The sequence below is a fragment of the Fusarium poae genome, chromosome 2 (genome assembly GCF_019609905.1).
Source record: "Fusarium poae strain DAOMC 252244 chromosome 2, whole genome shotgun sequence".
Classification (NCBI taxonomy): domain Eukaryota; kingdom Fungi; phylum Ascomycota; class Sordariomycetes; order Hypocreales; family Nectriaceae; genus Fusarium; species Fusarium poae.
The window spans coordinates 3,891,701-3,911,749 of NC_058400.1; the positions used below are offsets into that span (position 1 = coordinate 3,891,701).

The following is a 20,049-nucleotide window of genomic DNA, read 5'->3' on the forward strand; positions in this document are numbered from 1 at the left end:
CACCAGCCATGACGCGTCAATAGAAGTTAAGGACGCAGTTTTTAGTGATGGCGGTGATGTCGAAAGGCGGTGGGTGATGTTTGTGTATTGAGTGTAGTTGTATTGAGGTTGATTTTGATTATGGATGGGATGCTGGTCAGCCAGCTCAGTCCCTGGGGCTGCCCGCCCAATTCACTCCGAGGCACGTCACCTTCTGTTGTCGAGAATGTGGAGGTGGCGCGCGCCTAAGGCCGGCGACCTCGGCACATGCGCCGAGGTACCCTACACATGGCAGTTGATAGAGGTGAACAACGAATATTCATAAAGTTGTTGTCAATTATTTGATGCTATATAACTTGCGAATAACTCATGTGTCTTTCTTTATCTTCACCAAATCAGTTTACCAGAGATTGATATAATGTTGGTTTTGGTTGCCTAACAATTTCACACGAGCACCTCTTGGGCATACCGACCACAAAACACCCATCTCTACTACCTACCCAGGCAGGTAGATGTTACGCTCCTCAATACTTTACACCCGCGTAGGCTCTTAAGGTGGCTATTTTCAAGTGAGTCATGTCACTCAGGACCTGTAATCGCAACCATTCGTATTCATTCGTTGCCTTGCTAATAATATATCTGGTTGATCGCAGCCTAAAAGCACGCACACCAGAACTCCTACGCTTGTCTAAAAACCAACGCAGGTTTGGTCTCCTGCTCTGTATAGATATAGAACTATGCCCAAACTCCATTCACTAGCATACCCCCGATAGAATTGATATGGATTCGGAGATCGGTTGTCTGTGCCAATCCAATTGTCCATCCTCGCCAACCATAAAGGCTGCCACCTCCTCGACAAGATCCCATTCCCCAGTTATTGGATTCTTCTCTGCATAACGAAAGATAATGTTCATACCAAGATCCTCGAATACCAATTCTCTTCTTCTGAGCCGTAGCCACTGCTCGTCTTCGTCGTCCTCCATGGCGTTCATCGACTCAACCTCCCAATTCTTGAGCGCGATTGCGCGGAACACGCGGCTATCGCGCAGGGCATTTCGAATGGGATATTTCCCAAGGATACGGATGGCGTCTTCCTTGACGACTTTATCTCGACACCCGAAAGCCGACACAAAAAGCGGCCATGTCCAGCCAGAGTCCATTGCAAAGCCACAGTTGGGACGAGATGCAATTAGTGTCTCGGCGATGACATTGATCTGACTATACTGGGGTGTGAGATCCTTGGCTGTTTCGAGACCAGAGTATCGTGGCATGGATGTATACACGTAAAGAATGAGGAACTCAATGTGCAGATTGATGGCGTTTAGGTAAGATTGTGAGTCACTCTGTCGATCATCCGAAACAGTTTGAAGCAAAGGGCTGAACGAGGTTGACCATCGATGGAGCCATGATCTCGAATCCTCCAAGAATTTAGCGATTCGTGGGTTCTGTCTCACACTGGACAACTTGGCTAAAAGTTCATTCCTGTCTTTAACCTTTGGTAACGCGAGCTGTGCCGTTGTCGCAGTCAGAAGAGGAATGTACTGAACCATGAACCTCTGCAGTAAAGTCCAGTAGCCATGGGCCTCATCCAACGAGCTGAAAGCTGCCGGCATATCATCGATAACGGTAATGTTGGTCTGTCGGGGTCGAAAGTAGGGTGAGTGTTTAGTGAACGGTGCAATACCTGGAGGTCTCTGTGGTACTGCTCGTGGGGGTGTCTGTTGGTCTGGCATTGCCCGTGGACTTGCTTGACTCTGAGGACTTGGCAAACCGACAGAATTTTGTTGACCTGGAGTCGCGCCAGCCCATGGTGTACCAGGTTGGCTCACTGGACTGGACATGTTCCGAGGGCTGGAAGCCTGGTTCGGAGGAGCTCTATTGGACACAACACCAGGTGGCTTAGGTGGAAAGAAGAACTTCTTATAGGAGCCCATGAAAGATCGCGACTGCAACTCCAGGGGCTTATAGCAGTCCAGGATCTCCTGAACCAGCGCAGGAGGTGCTGGTGCGATTCTGACAAGACTGGGGGCTTTGTCCGAACATGCTGCCAGTTCATTGAGCATGCTGAAGCCGTGGATGATGTGCTTGAGAGCTGCTGGCATGTTGCCTCGTTGCGTCTCGAAGCAGATGAAGAGGAGGGATGCTAACAAAGCTGTTCGTAAGCCTTCCTTTGTTGGCCTAGCTTTGGCCTGCAATTGCAGAGCCTCGCAGTAGTAGACAATTGCGTTGAGATAGTGCTTGTTGTTGCCGGCGAGCTCATTCCCAGGGGAAGATGCTTCAAACTCGACATTTGAGGACTTGCGCAATGCGCCAACTGCCATGGCAGCATATCGCAACGAAGGTTCCTGTAGTGTAAGTTGAGGCATCGTTGTGGTCCATAAGCGCGAATCGCCTAGACCTCCACTGAGGAAGGTGACACTGAGGGAAGACCATTCGTCGAAGTAAGATCGCTGTTCACTACTTGTAAAGCATATTGTGTTGATTGAAGGTTCTTCCAGGATCGTCGGCACCCTCGCAGTAACGGCCGTAGGTCCTGTGCTCACTTTTATTTTCGGAGCCGTACGAGACTTGGCTGAAGAGTTCGTAGACGGTTTTGACCTTGATGTAGCAGGGCGTGGTCGTTGTTCTGTGGCCGTGGCTTCAGATGTAGGGGCCGAAGCATCGACGTAGCCATCGCAAGAGCCCCTCCATTTCAAGCAGTTAAGACATGATGGTTTGGTTTCGTCACATTTAACATGTCGCTTCCTATAATGTATTAGAGATGAGCTCCCCAAACTGTCACACAACTCGCGAGCAATGCAAAAGCCGACAGAAATATGTACTTACTTGCCTAATAAAATAGTGAGCGACACGTAAATAATGAATATACAGCAAACTCACATGTGGCACATCCTGTACGAGCTCTGCTAGAGCTGCGCCGAGTATGCCGGGCCCGTGTCTCAAGCGCAAAGCGATGAGTACCGCCGCCACGAGCAGCGGTGCCATTCGCAGATCTTTCAGTGGAAGAGGCTGATGCCGATGTAGAACTAGAAAGACAAAGGAATTGTCAGCTAAGCTCAGCTCAGTTCAGCTGTACTGTACTATACTGTAGTTTACTGTACTGTACTGTTGAACGAAGGACGGGATTATGTGCGACAGGGTTTCGTAGCTTACCCAGCTGAACTGTTGCGCCCACCGTTGATAGGTATCGAGAATTGGATCTCCATGATTGTGGTTGGCCCGGGTCCCACCGGATTGCTGTAAGAAACGAGTAGACAGATAAACAAACACGGTTCGTCGTATGAGGTTCAGCTCGTAGTGGTAGTTGGTTGGGAGCGAGGAGAAGCTTGTGCAGAGACGAGAAGCCGTTCTGGTAATGTAGGCAGGGAACGGGTACTGCGAACCCCAGGAGGAACTCGGCACTTGGAGTGCCTAGGGAATTTGCAACCCCTACCGTAGCGTGCCTGACTACCTAGGAGAGTCAGGGTACAGAATCGTTCAACGTCAGCGGCGTTTAGTATGGGCTGAGACGCGGCATTATATAAAATGATTTGACGATAGATTAAATACCTGCCTCCAGGTATTGTACAGCAAGGTTAGTACCTAGCGTCCACATACAGCGTACAGTCCTCAAAGTCAAGGAACCTTGAAAAGGAGAGGACAAATGTGGGTGTGTCTGGATAGGATGCCTTGTGCCAAGGACTAGTCAAGCACCGGCACGATTGAAAGAAAAAAGACCTCCCCACTAGAATGGGAACGAAGCAATTCTTGAGGTCCAAGACAAGACGCCTCGTTGTGTTTCGGGCAGAATAAGACTATTCCCACGAGACTTGCTCTCTTGGGCACATCAAGTCTAACTAGATGAAGAAGTTCATTATTAATGCATCACAATTCCGCGTTTAGTCGAGACGAGCGGTATAGTCTATGGATCAACGGGGAGACGTTTTTGGCGTGACTAGTTAGTTCTAGCTTGTGTAGCTCCCGGGGCATGAAGAGGATCTTTGAGCGGGATGAAGATTCTTGATTGGTTGAGGGTACGACGGTTATTGTGGTTTTTGAAGAGGTGGAATAAACAACAGAACACTCAGGCAGAGAGTTGACGTCTTGAGCTTCACTTTGTGCTTCAATATTCATACATGTGGTATGTTGTCTAGGAACACAGAATGTCGAGTATGGTTATCCACTAGATATCTAGGTAGGTAGGTAGTTGAGGTGGTGTAGTTAGGTTTGAGATAATTAGGTGAATCCTTCAGACATACATGTACGTCACTGAACCAGATTAAGATCAAGATTAATATTTAGTATGGCGCGCGTGGCTGTGGATACAGCATGGCTATCTTAGTACCTAGGTACCTACCTAGGTAGTCCATATTGGACGAGAACTGCCGTTGCAGCCGAGGTCAAGGTGAGGAGATGTACAACTGTGAACGAGGAAAGAGAAAACCCAATACTTTCCTATTCCTAGGTATTCAAATCTGTAGATATTGATAAGACGCTGGCGGCTACCTACCTAGGTACCTACTTAGGTAGGTACTAAGGTATCGAACACAATCATCTCAATGACATTCACCACAACTTGGACCACCAGGGCTCATTCCTACCAGTAGTTTACTTTCTCAACTCCGACATAAGCTCTCACAATATTTCAGTTCAGTCACCCTGACTTTGATCATCAATCACTGCCAATCGAGTCTCGCCGATTCCCCCCCGCGGTGGAGATACAGGGACCGTTGGAGGCGCCGCAACAGGGATTGATTGTCTCAAACGCTGCACATGCCGAAAACAGAATTGAGTTTTTTTGTCAAGGGGGAGACGACGATCAAGGTAATATCAACTGTAAGGTTCATGCTCCTGCGATCTTAGGGCTGACTACGAGGCATTCTTGGACTATGAATGGATGCTGATATTGTAAGACGCAGGGCCGAGGACTAACTACTAACATTAGGCTGTATAACTTACCATGTACAGCCTCGTTTTATACCATGTGAGCCTATATGGTTGGGAAGATTGTTCATGTTCCGGGAACCAACTATCGGCACTTGATGCCCAACTACAAAGGATCAAGTGCCGCCCCATATGCTGATTTATACCTAGTCTTTATTCACAGTGGTTCACATGCACAATGTTTCCAACATTGTCATCGTTGGTCATATCATTGGCATTAACTCATCAAGCCTCCGTGGCTACTACTACAATTCTTTTCCGTATAGCAGATAATTTTTAACGACGCTCGCTTGCAACCTCCTCAGCCTTGGCAGGCTCACGGTCTTCAGCACCAGCGTAATCCAGCGCATTCTCACCACCCTTTCCACGATAGTTGGTAGGGTGATCTCGGTCAGCGCCCTTGTCGTGGATGGGATCTGAAGGGTTGGCACCAACACCCTCAAGACCGGAACGGTTCTTCTTCTCTGTGCCGTGCAGCTCCTGGCTAGTCTGTCCGGCAGCGGGCTTGCCTAGACCGGTGTGGACGTCGGCAGAGGTAGCTCCTCCAAGAGTTGCAGCAGCGGGAATGGCGCCCTCATTACCGGAGGCTTGAGCTGGAATTTCGGACTCGGGGTTGGGTTGGAAGGTGTTCTCAGGAGGGGCTGTACCGGGAGGATGCATCTCAGCATGGAACTCGGGGGCAGCCTCGTTGCCGACGAGGACTCCGGGAGCGTGCTGAACAAGTTGTGAGTACAAATCTTTGAGACGACATGATTATCTATGACGATCAACTTACACCACCCTTCATGAGAGGCTCGGCGGGAGCGACCTTGCTGCGGAACTCACCCTGCTGGGGAGTAGCGGACTCGGGGTTCATAGACATGATGATTGCAGTTGAGATAAAGGTCTTGAATGGGTGTGTCTGTTGGTGGCGAGGGATCCTTTAGAGTATATGGTTGCGGAGATGGTGTTGTGAGAGTGATGAGAACAAAGTCATCTCTTTCATGCTGCGAAGCTACATATAAATCCTCATGATGCCGTCGTTTCACATGTATGACATCAACACCCAAGTCATCGACATGACATCACGGTGACCAGACCGGAGCAGGCCCTTCCATTATGAGTGGCTCCTTCATCTTTGCCTTACCGTCTGTAGAGTACCTAGTAAGAGTATATTGACCATGTCTAAAGAAATCACAGTCGAAACAAACAGTGGAATGCCACTTTTCGATGTGCAATCGATCGACTACGATATTCAGGTGAGCATAATATGTGGAGCGCAAGTCGGAGTTATGCTCCGCGCGCCAGCTCGTTGGTTGAGGTTGTGGAGGATAGTCCTTGTATACAACGTCATTACGTGCTTGGCTAACATGGTTAATGGTGAGATTTCGGTGAATGTGCGCTTGTATGATCTTGCGATGCCGGCTTCGAGGTTGAGAACAAACCAATTTTCTTCAGAACTACTAAGCTGGTGTTTGTTCAAAGGTCCGATCACATGAGCGGGTTGATCCAGCATGGCGATGTATACAATCAGGGTCTCATGCTCATGCTATGTTTCCTTGTTCTAAGATTAGTCTACTAATTGTAGCTTGCGGCGAAGAGAAGCTATCATTCTACTTAGTGGTCTATACGTTAAAGCCATTGGAGATGGTATTGTCTAACAGGCAACCAATGAGAAATCATCATAGGGCTCACTACCCACCTAGGTAAGTAAAAATCACTACGTATCTCGGTCTGTAGAAGCACAATACCAAAGATCCATGCCCCCGGCTAAACAATTAACTTAATTACTTCATCAATGGTCGCACGCAACGATTGGTTTGTTGATTCTATGGCCTGCGTACTCGGCGTAGCACACGTGGTTTGGCTTGGAGTCCAGCCATGTATGTACCTAAGCCATTAAACACAGCATACGAGCCGGAGTCTCCGGAATGGCAAGCACGGAGCAAAGTTCTACCAAAGTTATGGGAGACCCATTATCGAGACCGGATATTATGATCAATTGCGTAAAAGTAGTCGGATTCATTGAGTCTTAGCTTGAATTGCTTCACCCTTAGATGTCTTATATAGTAGACGCTGACTACCCTAGAGCGTGGTTCCATGTAACAAGTGTTGTAAACAACAACCACATAGTTATCTACAACTTATTCACCCGATAGTACATCTGTAGCCGGTGTAGTTCCTGAGTGTCAAAATTGATTGCGTATCAACGGCGTTATGATGATGTGCATATATACTCAGTGTAACGTTCCACGACAGCCTCTTGACAAAGTGTTGGTTTGTTAACAATTGAAGCCGTATGTACAACACACTGTTACTAGACACTTGCCATTGGCAATGTGTGGTGACTTTGATGAGTCTCAAAATCTCAGAATAGGGGTCTCAGCTTTAGCATTCTTTAATTTGTTGTGTGATCTCTTTGGTTTAGCCTCAAGGGTCCATGGCTGATTTGACTGAGCTGAAGCTAGACATGATTCTAGCCGCGACTGCCTACTAATCTGGTCACGAGAATAGCACTATTTCAGCCCTAAAGTAGCGCTTGTCTGTTGGAAAAGCCTGGCGTCGAGATTGTCTGATTCTTACTATGTTGACATCTTTGGATGAAACCTCTGCTGGACTGTAATTGGACGACTGGCTCATCGTCGATGACATGTACAATGTTGCAGCGATCGTTATCACAAGTCTTATCGCCCAAGCACAGATCTTTCTGATCGACAAAAATGTCACATATAAACACGTCAGGACCACCAATCAAATGAAAGCGTCGCACCAGGTAAAGATGGGGAAAATAAAGGGAGTAAGACTGGGTCAGTAAGGATCCTTTAATCTGCTGGATGTTATAAACAAACAAGATAACAAAAACGTGAGTGACAATGGGCCATTCAGTCGAGCATTATTTGCCTTAGCAGGTAATTTGAGCAAATAGTGCCTAGGAAGACGTGATATAACTAACCAACGGTGCTGGGTCTTATTTTAGTCGCTGTGCCGTCGGTGATAATTAAGGCGATAAATTAATATAACGCCACGAGCAAGGCCCCGATGTTTGTACTACATTGATTAATACTTGCCCATTATGTTGGACCCGCCTCATCAATGTGAAATGCATTGCTTTGTTGATTGCAGTGCGTGCTGGAATGGATAACTCTGTACACGCTGTCTATCGATCGTCAATCGACAGGCGAAAGTACCTGGTTCAGAGGAGTCGTCAATGGACCAGGGGAGGTACCGGGGTTGGTAAAGTCGAGACTTCACTGTGCCATGCTCTTACAGAATGACCCTCTTGTAACGAACGAGGTCTTAATACGACGACGCTATTGTCGTGAATATAAATTTCCATATGAGATTAAATGCAGAAGACATTTATTAACCGTGGTCAGCAAAGGGACAAAGACTAGACTAGACTAGACAGAAAGAAGTTGGTAAAGAAAGATGGTTTCCGAATATAGATCAAAGTTTTGAGAGAGACAGTAAAGTAAAAAAAAAAAAAGGACGCGCAACGCATCCACGATAGAAATAGCCTCAGCAAGCCAACCTAACCTGCCTGCCTGACCAACCCCTTGTTGGTGATTCTCTTACACCATCTGACGACTAAGATGGTTTAGATCATTGCCAACCTCGTTTTCTGCCGTTGAACCCGACTTGGGGGAAAGGGAGGCTGTGCTCGTAAAACCTCTTGACTTGTTTTTGTAATAGAACGAGATTCACATCGTAATTAAAGACCGTTTTCAACATGATGGAGCATTCGTTTTTAATCAGAGTACCTAGTAGTAGTGACAGTAGACCAAAACATCTGCGTCACGGGTCCCGCCTTTTACCGGGGTTATTGACCTGCTGTACTGTAGGGGCCGGTTGCCGGGGAGTCCAGGGCGGAACTCCCGCTAAAAAGGGCAATTCCAGGTTATCGGTCCGCATCCGGTGTGGCTCCCTAGAAGCTGCTTGATCCTCTCATTCGTTCTTTCCAACTTTGCAACGGCCCCAAAGTTGCACTGAAATCAAGACTCTTGCATCTCCTCCATCTTCCCCCCCCCCTCCATTCCCTTTCATCTTATTTACTGTACGCATACTCGTCAATCAATAGCTCAAGACTCGGTCTTTTTATTCCACTCGCTCACTTGTGTTCCTTGCATTTGTTGGTCCTGCTCCGCTTCCTATCGCTAAAAACACCACAAACCATCATATCTGATCCACTTGATAATAGCCCCATCACCTTGAGGCGGCTCGCCGCTGCTGGCATTATCCATACTCTTGGCATTGCATTGGCTGCTCTCGAGTCGCAATCCCCAGTATCGTACGGATACTCTACCACTTCCTTTCGCTGGGATCCAACTTTCCACGGATACCTTATCCACAATGCAGAATTACCACGGGGATCCTTACGAGCGAGAACCTCTCGACTCTCAAAACTACTACAATCCCTCGCCGCAGCGACCCATTCCTCCACCCCATAGTTATTCGCAAACCGCTCCCCACGACGCTTCCGCGAGATCAAACCACCCAAGCGCCCATCCCGATTCTTCTTACAACCGTGTGCAAGGCGGCTACGACGACTACCATTCTCAAGGTCGCTCAGCTTCACCTTACGGAGGATCAGCTGCCTACGACAGTCCTCGACGCCCATCACCTCACCAAGGCGACCGCAACTACCACAGCGACCGTGACTACCACGCCGACCAGGGCTACAACACCTACGGGGGTGGCGGAGGAGGACATCTGGGGTAAGATCATTTAAACTCCCATACTGTACCGGGCGCAGACAATTCTGGAATGTCGGCGTCTGATAGAAAGGCAGGAATCGCACACAACGTTACTAACCGTAATACTTGTAGTAGTGGCACAGGCGCAATGGAACACTCTCGTTTGCCTCCACCCCCATCGCGGACACAGCAGAATCCGTATGGAGGAAACGGCGGATACGGATACGATTCGCCCCGTGGACCTCCAGGCTCATCTTCAACATCCCATTACAACGGAAGTGACCCTTACGTCGACAACCCCTACCATGGATACACCAACTCACGAAACGGTAGCGCCAATCTTGGTGTGGTGAATCCTAATGAGATCGTCGATGACGGAGATGATGGACTGGTGTATGGAAAGAGCCAGCGAAACTCGATGCTAAGTCTCTCCAATTCAGACCGCGCAAAGAAGGGTGCTTCTGCTTCTGCTGCTGCGGTTGGAGGTGGTGCGGCTGCTGGCGGCCTCATGAGCGGCAGAGGTCAGTATTTCCTTATGAATACAATGTGTAGTTGCTAATGCGATACAGGAGGAGCTTATGAAATGAATGCAGCACGTGAAAAGCACTATGGTTCGGCAGCTAATGATGCCGGAAGAAGCAAGAAGTGCAAATGGCTCGTCATCATTGTGGTATTCCTTATCATTGTTGGTGCCATTGTGGGCGGCGTCGTGGGTAGCATGGTCAACAATGGAAGGGACGAAAGCGGAGGAGCGGGTGGCAGCAATCAGGGAGAGTCAGCTAACGACGACACGAAGAAGAACGGCGATCTCGGCAAAAACAGCGCCGAGATTAAGGAGCTTCTCAACAACCCCGATTTGCACCGAGTATTTCCTGGCATGGACTACACCCCGCTCAACTCTCAATATCCCGACTGCATGCATAACCCACCTTCTCAGAACAACATCACACGCGACGTTGCCATATTGGGTCAGCTGACCAACAGGATCCGACTCTACGGTACAGATTGTAATCAGACTCAGATGCTGATTCACTCCATTCAGCGTCTGGAGCTTGACGACACGAAAGTTTGGATGGGTGTTTGGCTGGACAAGAACGAGACGACCAACGAGCGACAGATGAGCCAAATGTGGGATATTCTGGACGAGTACGGTGATGACCCTTTTGAAGGTATTATCATTGCCAACGAGATCCTGTTCCGAGAGGAGATGAACATTACCACCTTGGCAGAGATTCTGGCCGATACCCGCACCAAGCTCAAGAAGAAGGGCCTGAAGCTGCCTGTTGCCACCTCTGATTTGGGCGATGATTGGGATTCTGAGCTAGCAGCCGATAGTGACTACATTATGGCCAACATTCATCCTTTCTTCGCAGGCGTCGAGGCCGATGAGGCAGCTGATTGGACTTCTAGCTTCTGGAAGAACAACAATGGACAATTTTGGAAGTCAGACAAGGAAAAGAACATCATTTCAGAGACGGGTTGGCCCACTGGCGGTGGAACCCATTGCGGCGGTACTGCAACTTCTTGTACAAAGGGTTCAGTGGCTGGCGTTGATGAACTGAACACCTTCATGGAGGACTGGGTTTGCCAGGCCCTCAAGAATGGTACCAACTACTTTTGGTTTGAGGCATTCGACGAGCCCTGGAAGGAGAGATACAACGAGAAGGGCAAGGAGTGGGAGGACAAGTGGGGTCTCTTGACTATTGATCGCGATCTTAAAAAAGGAGTCAAGATTCCTGACTGCGATGGCAAGACGCTCAAGGACTACAGCGCCTTTTCCTAAATGACCAGAGACGCAATTCTACGACATTCTCAGACGAAGCATCTTTGAGTCGATGCCAGCTTACGAGTATAAGGATATGCATTGGATATAGCCAATAGCGACCCTGACACTCAGTATTTAATGTCTTTCTTTCTTTTCCCCCATGGAACCGGAGTTAAGGAGTGCCAGGAAAACGGGCGGAAACCTTGCGATGCCTGTTGTTTATTTCATGTTGAAGATCATGATTGTTTTGTAGAGATGGACCGGAAGGAAGGTTTCCTGTGACGACTCGCGCTTGCGAAAGTATATAGTTGATGCATGAGGTAACAATTAGGAGGTACATTTGATAAATCGGGCCATTGGTTGTTCGCTATGCTGATAAGCACAGGGAGGTTATTTGGTTCGGACGAAGGCGCTATCAGGTATAGACAGTTTCGTTATCATTGTCGTCATTCATTATGAGTTATTTAGCAAAGCTAGGTAGACGTATTCATATTCTTTTCACCCCACATTTGTAATCAGTTCCTCTCGATTTACCCCGTGCTCCTAATCCGGTCCTTTTGCTCCTCATAATCTCATCCCACTTGCTCAACATGTCAGCGTCCTTTACGGTTCTAACAATGGCGCGCCTCCCTCTTGACCATCTTCATCCCCATCGCCCTCCTGGATCTGACCCGCAGGCATCGCCTGTTCTTCCATGGCGAAGTTCGGGCCACCACTGTTGAGACCTTCCATCGGATATTGCATGGCATGATGAATGGGATGGACAGGCTGGGCGAAAGCTGCAGTTCTGCGCTCCTGGCTCATCTGCTGTATTTGAGCCTCGAGTGTTACGATCCGTCCGTGGTAGTCGCGGAGGGTATTGACTAGTTTGTGAATGAGCTCTCCCTGAGCGATCACTTGGTCACTCAAAGAGCGGATGGCATGGCTCTCGGTATACGTCGGCATGTTCGAACCAGTGGGGGCCATCGGAACTTGAGGCAGATGCTGTGGGACAGCCACATAGGGGTTTTGACCTTGATTCTGAACGGGATTGAAGGCCAAAGGATTGGCATTGTAATGCTGGGAGTCGGCAAGGAAAGGAACTAAGTTCGGGGTAGAATCAGTAGCCTGCATCGTGCGAGATGGACGATAGCGGAGGCGAGTGGCTTCGCGTTGAAGATGTAGATCGACCATGCTGGTCACACTGGTCTTGCACATAATTTTGCCTTGAGCACGTCTGTCCAGGGTTAGCAGTGAGATGATTGATCAATGGATGTATCTACCTCCTCTGAAGACGATCGCAGCAAGCGGTGCGCAAGATGTCACGCTTTGTCTCCCTATCGGCATATATGTAGTCGCTCCTTCGTGTGGCGCGATCGCAGGTTTGCCAGAGGGCTTGATATTCTGCTTCTCTGGCTTTTGGGTCGAAGCCCTTGGTCTCGGGTGAAGAAGACATTGTTGAAAGGCTAAGGAAAGTTTATGAGAGAAGTGTTGGAAGGATGAAATTTATAGTCAGTCTGCTGCCGGGAGACCTTTGTGAATCACTGTAGAATATGATGAGTGTGTTAGTTGCTTGGATCTTATCAAGAAGAAGATGAGAAATATTTAGGAGAGCTTAGGAGGGAAGGGATGAAAGGAAGGAACTTATATGACGAAGATGTGAAAGGATTAGGGGAGGATATGGAAAAGCGAAAGGCCCCGACGAGGGCTTCAGTTGTTTATGTTGAATGGTTAAGCTTGTGGGCAACAGAAAAGTTGACCTGAATCTTGGAGTACAGAAATAAATAGTCGAAGAAGTGTGGTCTAAGTAGCATAAGCTGGCCTACTAATTTCGTCTCTTACGCTCTTGGCGATCAACTTCTCTGGTACACTGAGAGGAATGTATCAGCAAAACTCGGGTGAAAGATGGAGGTTTAGCGGGAATTAAGAAAGGAAAATAAACATTGAAGAGAGAGATGAAAATGATAGAACTGGAATACCTGTGGAGCACCCCTATCACTGTCGAGCACTGATGACACCGTCAAAGTAAATGCTCGCAAAAAGTGAATCGACACTCGTTGATAACCAGGGACTAGTTACGAGATAGTAGTCGACTCGGGTTTCTTGGATAATTCATCCTCATCCTCATCCTCATCCTTTTCCTTCTCCTTTACTTTGCCCTTGTCCTTGTCCTCGACCGACTCATCCTTCTCATCCTCCTTCTCACCTTCGACCTTCCAGTAAATACTCGTAGTAAAAAACGCTGTGTCATACTTGTCTTCCGGAAACTCGCAATGCTCATATGTCTTGTGTATTTCGTGTATTTCTTCGAGACCATCCAGACTCGGCATACTGAAAGTTCACTGTCAGCCACATCAGTCGATCAAGCATCGGAAGGCAACTTACTTGTCCCAAGCATCCCAGCCTGTTCCGATGAAGAGCGCAGGGAGGTGCTTCTCGAACGCTTCTTTGTAAACGCCTCTGTAGAGATGAACACCAAAGAAGAACGTGGTTGGCGTGACGAGGTCGTTTCCAGCTGGTTCTTCAACAACAGTATGACCAAGGTTGCCGAGGAAGGTCTTGTCGGAGGCACTGAACATTGGATCCTGAATATAAGTCTCCATCTTTTCGCCTGTGATTTTCTCTAGACATGACTGTTAGCTCTCTACTTTTACAAGAGTCAAGTTGCCATACCTAGTTCTTGTACAATGACATCAAATGCTGCGAGTTGCACAAACGACGCCTTGGGATCATATGCCCCCTTTGGATCAAACGTACCAACACCAAAGTTGACAGCACGACTGACCTTGTTGAGATGTGAAGCTTTGCTAGCGATGAGCTCGCGGACTTTTGCACATGATGGCTCAGACTCCCAACGCTCGCGGTATCGTCTGTAAGATGTTTCAAGCTCAGCCGGGGTGCGAATGTTTTCCGTATTGGGAACATTCACACGGGCAGCGACATGTGGGCTGGATGACGAAGATACTTGATTGGAATTGGTGGACCTGTTCTTGTTCTTGCGAGATTTGCGAGAAACTTGTGTCCATTCTTGAGAATCTTTGGGGGAAGACATTGTGATGAGTCAATAGAGTGATATCTGTAACAAGACAAGATCAAGGCCAGGATAATTGGGAATGAGATAATGGTGAGTGTAAAGTATGGAATTAATTGGTACTGAGTGTAAAGAATATTCTTCTGAGATGTTCACTTTTATAGTGAGTCTCAGTGAGGTTGTCGTGAAGATTGAGATTTCGGGACTCCACCGCTTCGGTGTAGCTCGGTGAGGTCAAGTCAAGTCAAGTCAAGTCAAGGTGAGGGAGGGGCTTTGGCTTTGTTGGCTTTACTTGGTGAACAATTAAATTGACAACAACAATAAAATTCCCCGACTGGCCCAGACTTGAATATAAACATAAACATGGCTTTATAGTATTTTATGAATGAAAGATTGTCCTGATTGTATTTTGTTTCCTTCTGTACGACTCGTCTTTTTGTTGTTCTACCACATGGTATCGCGGTTCACGAGAGTTGAAAGAAGAGGTGGTTACTAACTTATCACAGTGGCCAAACTGCTACAAGCCAACGTTACAACGTAGGTAGGTAGTGAGTGCTGTGCTGTGTGTGACTGTGACAACTTATCAGCTTACGGTTGTGTCTGTACTCTGTGCTGCACAACACGGGCAGCATCTAGTCTAAAAAGTCAGCAGACGGATGATAACGGATATACAAGAGTGGCACCAAAATCGGCTCAACTGATCCGATATTCCAACAAAGTCAGTTCATAGCATAGTTATACTCCGTAATTCTTTTTCTTTTTCTGTTTAAAAAAAGACATTTAAATCATCCCCTCGTCAAGCGGGGAGAGGTAGAACAAGTTGGAGGTTGGATTAGTAGTACCTACAGGTATGGAAGGAAGGAAGTAAAGAAGCCGAGCGCCACGATATAACCTCCCCGTAGATCATTGGCCCTGCGCCCCGCCCCGTCCTAGCGTCAGCGCTTAAAGCAACCCAACCAAAAGCCAGAAACAAGTCAACTCACAGATTGTCACTACTTCCTCAGCTTCCTACTGGCCCGCTCTCCACGCTCTCTACGGGTCCTGCAGCAGGGGTCACACCCTCCAGCAACCATCTACTGGGCAAGTTTCCCAAATCACACTCAGCGGGCACTGCTTCTTTGCACTTCACCTGCTGAGGAACTTCTTTGCCCATATCCATGTCCATGTCCATGTCCATCACATCAAATCAAGTGCTTGCAGCCGCCGCTCTGGGACCCGGTCATGGCAAAAAAAAAAAGATGGCAACTCGGTTCCCCGGCTCCTTAAGACCATGTCCATGCCCCCCCTCGAGGCCCTGCGGCCAGTTCATAAGCCCTTTTCTCCATCTTCAATCCCTCTTCTCTTCTTTTTTTTCTCCGATAACTCCTTGACTGCTTGCTATTCTATTCTGTTTGTTGATTGATTCGTGACATGTTCATTGCTTCACGAGGCTGAGCCTTATCACTTGGACGCGAACCATAGCGACATCTGTTTGCTTGACAGCCCAAAGAGTAGCATAGCAACTCAACTCTTACCCATCCATATACCGATAACCCGTACACAATCACAAACATGCGGACGTCAGCTCTTCTCACCATCGTCCTTGCGACAATTGTATCCGCCCACAGTGTAATCACCTATCCGGGCTGGCGTGGCAACAACCTCATCACCAACGAGACCTTTCCCTATGGCATGCAATGGATATATCCATGTACGTCCCTCGTCTAATCAAACAAACGCGGAGCAATCAGCTAATAAGTAACAAGGTGGCGGTCACAATGTTACGACAAACCGCACATACTGGCCCACGACAGGCGGTGCCATTGCTTTCCAGCCCGGCTGGTTCCGTGGCCACGAGACAGCATTTGCCTACATCAACATGGGTTTCGGCGACGACGGTCCAGACGGTGGCCCTGCAAACATGACTCTCCCCATGGTTCCCATGTTCCAGATCCTCGGTCCCACCAACAATCCATTCCCTGGAACCATCTGCCTTCCTCAGGTGCCTCTACCAAAGAACACAACAGTCAAGGCCGGAGACAAGGCGACAATTCAAGTTGTTGAACTCGCTGTCCACGGCGCAGCTCTCTACTCTGTACGTTGAAATACATCAGCCAAGCGTTTACCTGTCAACAGCCAGCTAACACAAACGTAGTGCGTCGATATCATCTTCGCAGAACCTGGTGACAAGAACCTCAAAGAGGTAAATGAGACCAACTGCTTCAATTCGACCGACATCGGCTTCGCCGAGATATACACCATCACAACCAAGGAATCCGGCTCAGACGAATACGTGAGCGAATCCGGCGCCACCCTGGCCTTCCGCCAATTGGGCTGGATGCCCTTGGTGGCAGCTGGTTTCTGGGCTTTTCTGCTAGCGTGATAAAGTGAAGAAAACGTATACCTTAAGCATAATGAATGGCGTTTATGGTGGGAATTGGGATATCCCCGGGTTTTGTTATTTCTTTAATTACTTCTGACGGACCCTGGAATGGGCCAGAACGTCTTGTTTAGACTAGGCGTTGGAGGAGCTTCTACATTGCTTCCTTCATTTGAGACATTGCGTCAAATACCAAATTTTACGATTATTCAACTCCAACATGTTTTTGGTATTAGTCTGGTGAAAGTGAATTCCACTCGATGACGCATATCCAATCCAATTCACCTGAAATAGGGTCACACGAATAAGCATCAAGACTAGATATAACGGAAGGCCCACTCGCTATGGACAAAAACAACTAGTATCCATGTACTCTGTAATTCCCTTCCGATACCGTACTTCCGTTCTTCTACGTCAAGAGGAACCTAACTTGGCGCTGCAACACACTTGCATTGCCGCCATCACCATCACATTTATGGAGCTACCTTGGTGCATTCTGCTGCGACAGACTTGACACGTGCTTCTGAACTGCGTCCTGCAGCACGCTGGATCCACCCCTTGATGTCGAGATTGGCTGCTTCAACCTTTGATCCTGAGAGCAATGTGCCGAGCGCCACAAGGGCACGGTACAGAACTTCAGAGTCCGTCATACCATCACGAGAAAGGATTATACCGAGAAGGATGGCTAGGCGACGACGTTGATCGGGGCTAAGAAGGCGCTCGCGGTGTACGAGAACTGAGAGGTTGACTGCTGCTGTAGTGGCCGCAATGAGAACGTTACGGTTCAAGGGTCCAACGGGGTCGGATGATACACCAACGACGCGTTCCAGGAATGAAAGTGCCTCCTCTGATTGAGCGCTCACGACCGACCGCCCATTGGCGGTGAAGAAGATGTTTGCAAGAGCACGAAGACCCAGCATGACTGCGTTCTCATTGGGAGTTTCACCTTCGGGTAGAGATGATGCGAAAGCAAGATCAAGAAGGGAGCCCGCGGTTGGATCAGAGAACTGTGCAACAAGAGGATATTTGGCGACGCAGCGGAGAACATCGAGGCCGGCCAGACGGTCTGAATAACGCCACTGGGTAAGAATACGGACGACAAGAGGCATGGCGTGTTGAGGAACAGCCTTCTTGGACTCAAGGGCAGTGCGTAGCTCAGATAGCGTGGATTCGTCAGATGGGTTGAGAGCAGCATCTTTGCGGCCTGACGAAACCATGTTCTTGTTGATGGACAAGATCTTATTGAACATAGCTGAATAGTCAGCGGAGTTTGAGCAATAGTGGTGAAATGAGACACTTACCTTCATATTTAGCTCCTGTAACGCCGATATACTCCTTCTGAGGAAGCACCTTGGGTTGGCTCTTCTCACCAGGGCGATACCGCGATTCGGTACCAAGAGGGTCGGGACCACCAGACTCTGAAGTCTGCCCTAGAGTGTCGCCCTTGGTATTCTCCGTAATGAAATTGGCTACGTTATCGAGGAAGGAGAATGGCAACTCGTTATCCTCCAAGAACTTGGTAGCTCGTTCGTAAGGGTTTTCAGAGAGGTTGTAGGGAAGCTTGAGAGGAGGCTTTCCGTCCTCAATGTCAACATCAAATACGAAATCATACATTTTCCCGTTGTGCTCGACCCTCTTGCCGGTGCTGGGGACAGCATCGACGACTGTTCCGACATTGACCCAATGCCGCTGGCTCATGGACCATGTGTAAGCAGTCACGCCACCATTGTCCTCCTTTATCATCTGAACTTGACCCTCCTTGGTACCAGACCTGGAAGTTATGAAGTCGGGTCCGGGGAGCTCTTCCTTGTTGATGCGTCCGACCTGTTGTTGGGGAATCGATGACGACTTGACCGATTCTTCGAACTTTTTAAGCATCTCCTCGTCACCAGTACGTTCAGGGCTCCTTGTGAAAACGCGAGCAATGAAGTCACTGGCGCCTGTAACGATATCTCCAGTCTCGGGGTTCGCCGCCACTGTCCATACAGAAATGGCAGGGTGAGTAATGGTCTGCACACACTCGTTGCCTTTCCATACTCTGACAGTGCGATCCTCTCCTGAACTGACCAGTTCTCCTGTCGGGAGACTTGTGATACTGTAAACGAAGCTCTCATGACCATGAAGCTCTGCAACCTGCTGGCCGTTCAATTTCCACAGGCGGATAGTACCATCGTTGCTCGCGCTCGCAACATCGGCACCGCTCGGGTGATTTTGAGGAATCCGGCAAAGGGCGCGGACAACGTCAGGTGTATGAATAGTCGAATCCGGTGCCACCTCTCCAGCGGTAGACTGCCGCAAGTCAAAGATGCGGATCTTTTTATCGGCACAGCCAGTCACCACTGTATGGTCGTTGAGAGCAACAACGCTCCAGACCGACTTGCCTTTGTGGCCACTTAGTGAGAGCTCTGTCTCCCACTCCTGGGGGCTCCAAATACGCGCCTGACCGTCCCAACCGCCGGAAACCAGATACTTGCCACTGGGGGCAACATCAATGGTGCAGACATTGTTTGAGTGACCAATCAGAAGGCGCTCGGCGTTATCAGTGCTGGTTGCATTGGGGGACTTGACTTCGATAATGGTATCTTTTCCGCCAGAAACAACATAGCCATCAGGGTGCTCGTTTGATGGAGGAAAAAAGGAAAGCGAGTTGACATATTCGGAGCCACGGCTCACGAGAGTGGCATCGAAACTCGTAGGAGATGCTTGGGTGCGACGCCATGCGCGGACGCTGCAATCGCGAGAGGCAGTCAAGACGGTATCGGGAGAGGGGAAGCTTGCTGCTCGAACCTAGACAACCCGTTAGTCAGGAACACCTTTTAGATGTGAACTAGACAACACCTACATCAGATTCATGGCCAACCAGCTGTGCCGATAGCTTGAAGTCAGTCATTTTGATGACGGTGATAGATAAGACGAGTTGTATGACACTGCCCAATGTAGTGGGGAGCTTAAGGGATTGGATGGAACGATGATGCAAGAGTGAAAAAGAAGAAAGAAAAGGGCTTGCTAGGTACGTGGTAATCTTTCCAAGAGAGAAATCACCGATGTCAAGAAAGAATTACGGCAGAAGGAATCATCAAAGAGCAACGTGACAAATTGCAAAGTCGTTGACAGATCGAAAGTGGTCAGTGATGGAAGCTGACCGATTGCCCCTTCCTGTCGGTCCAGCTTAAGCCACACTGCGTCACTACCTACTAAGAAACTGGACTACTAACTTTAGTACCTACCTAGCCACCTCCACTCGGCCGGACATATACAGACAACCAGAATGTAGAGGTAGCGACATGGACATCTGAAGCCAGGTTTCGGTATCGAGATGTAGAAGTATGCTTGTTTTTAA

At 48.6% G+C, this 20,049-nt stretch overlaps 7 protein-coding genes across 7 annotated transcripts; 2 read left to right on the forward strand and 5 right to left on the reverse strand.

Moving 5' to 3' along the window:
* Nucleotides 1-657: 657 nt before the first annotated feature.
* On the reverse strand, nucleotides 658-3,185 carry FPOAC1_005157 (uncharacterized protein; the record flags this gene model as incomplete). Its single annotated transcript, XM_044849688.1, has 4 exons — nucleotides 658-693; nucleotides 744-2,724; nucleotides 2,856-3,005; nucleotides 3,133-3,185. The coding sequence occupies 4 exons, from the start codon at nucleotides 3,183-3,185 to the stop codon at nucleotides 658-660; spliced, it is 2,220 nt and encodes a 739-aa protein (XP_044708398.1).
* Nucleotides 3,186-5,178: 1,993 nt separating this feature from the next.
* FPOAC1_005158 (uncharacterized protein) lies at nucleotides 5,179-5,764 on the reverse strand (the record flags this gene model as incomplete). Its single annotated transcript, XM_044849689.1, has 2 exons — nucleotides 5,179-5,616; nucleotides 5,678-5,764. The coding sequence occupies 2 exons, from the start codon at nucleotides 5,762-5,764 to the stop codon at nucleotides 5,179-5,181; spliced, it is 525 nt and encodes a 174-aa protein (XP_044708399.1).
* A 3,467-nt stretch (nucleotides 5,765-9,231) lies between these two features.
* On the forward strand, nucleotides 9,232-11,358 carry FPOAC1_005159 (uncharacterized protein; the record flags this gene model as incomplete). The annotated part of the gene is made up of 3 exons (XM_044849690.1): nucleotides 9,232-9,596; nucleotides 9,708-10,096; nucleotides 10,145-11,358. The coding sequence occupies 3 exons, from the start codon at nucleotides 9,232-9,234 to the stop codon at nucleotides 11,356-11,358; spliced, it is 1,968 nt and encodes a 655-aa protein (XP_044708400.1).
* Nucleotides 11,359-11,943: 585 nt separating this feature from the next.
* FPOAC1_005160 (uncharacterized protein) lies at nucleotides 11,944-12,775 on the reverse strand (the record flags this gene model as incomplete). Its single annotated transcript, XM_044849691.1, has 2 exons — nucleotides 11,944-12,556; nucleotides 12,603-12,775. 2 exons carry the CDS (start codon nucleotides 12,773-12,775, stop codon nucleotides 11,944-11,946), a joined length of 786 nt encoding a protein of 261 aa, XP_044708401.1.
* Nucleotides 12,776-13,122: 347 nt separating this feature from the next.
* On the reverse strand, nucleotides 13,123-14,371 carry FPOAC1_005161 (uncharacterized protein; the record flags this gene model as incomplete). Its single annotated transcript, XM_044849692.1, has 4 exons — nucleotides 13,123-13,189; nucleotides 13,399-13,650; nucleotides 13,705-13,942; nucleotides 13,993-14,371. 4 exons carry the CDS (start codon nucleotides 14,369-14,371, stop codon nucleotides 13,123-13,125), a joined length of 936 nt encoding a protein of 311 aa, XP_044708402.1.
* Nucleotides 14,372-15,901: 1,530 nt separating this feature from the next.
* Nucleotides 15,902-16,712, forward strand: FPOAC1_005162 (uncharacterized protein; the record flags this gene model as incomplete). Its single annotated transcript, XM_044849693.1, has 3 exons — nucleotides 15,902-16,040; nucleotides 16,096-16,424; nucleotides 16,485-16,712. The coding sequence occupies 3 exons, from the start codon at nucleotides 15,902-15,904 to the stop codon at nucleotides 16,710-16,712; spliced, it is 696 nt and encodes a 231-aa protein (XP_044708403.1).
* A 470-nt stretch (nucleotides 16,713-17,182) lies between these two features.
* FPOAC1_005163 (uncharacterized protein) lies at nucleotides 17,183-19,599 on the reverse strand (the record flags this gene model as incomplete). The annotated part of the gene is made up of 3 exons (XM_044849694.1): nucleotides 17,183-17,961; nucleotides 18,011-19,496; nucleotides 19,552-19,599. The coding sequence occupies 3 exons, from the start codon at nucleotides 19,597-19,599 to the stop codon at nucleotides 17,183-17,185; spliced, it is 2,313 nt and encodes a 770-aa protein (XP_044708404.1).
* Nucleotides 19,600-20,049: the final 450 nt, after the last annotated feature.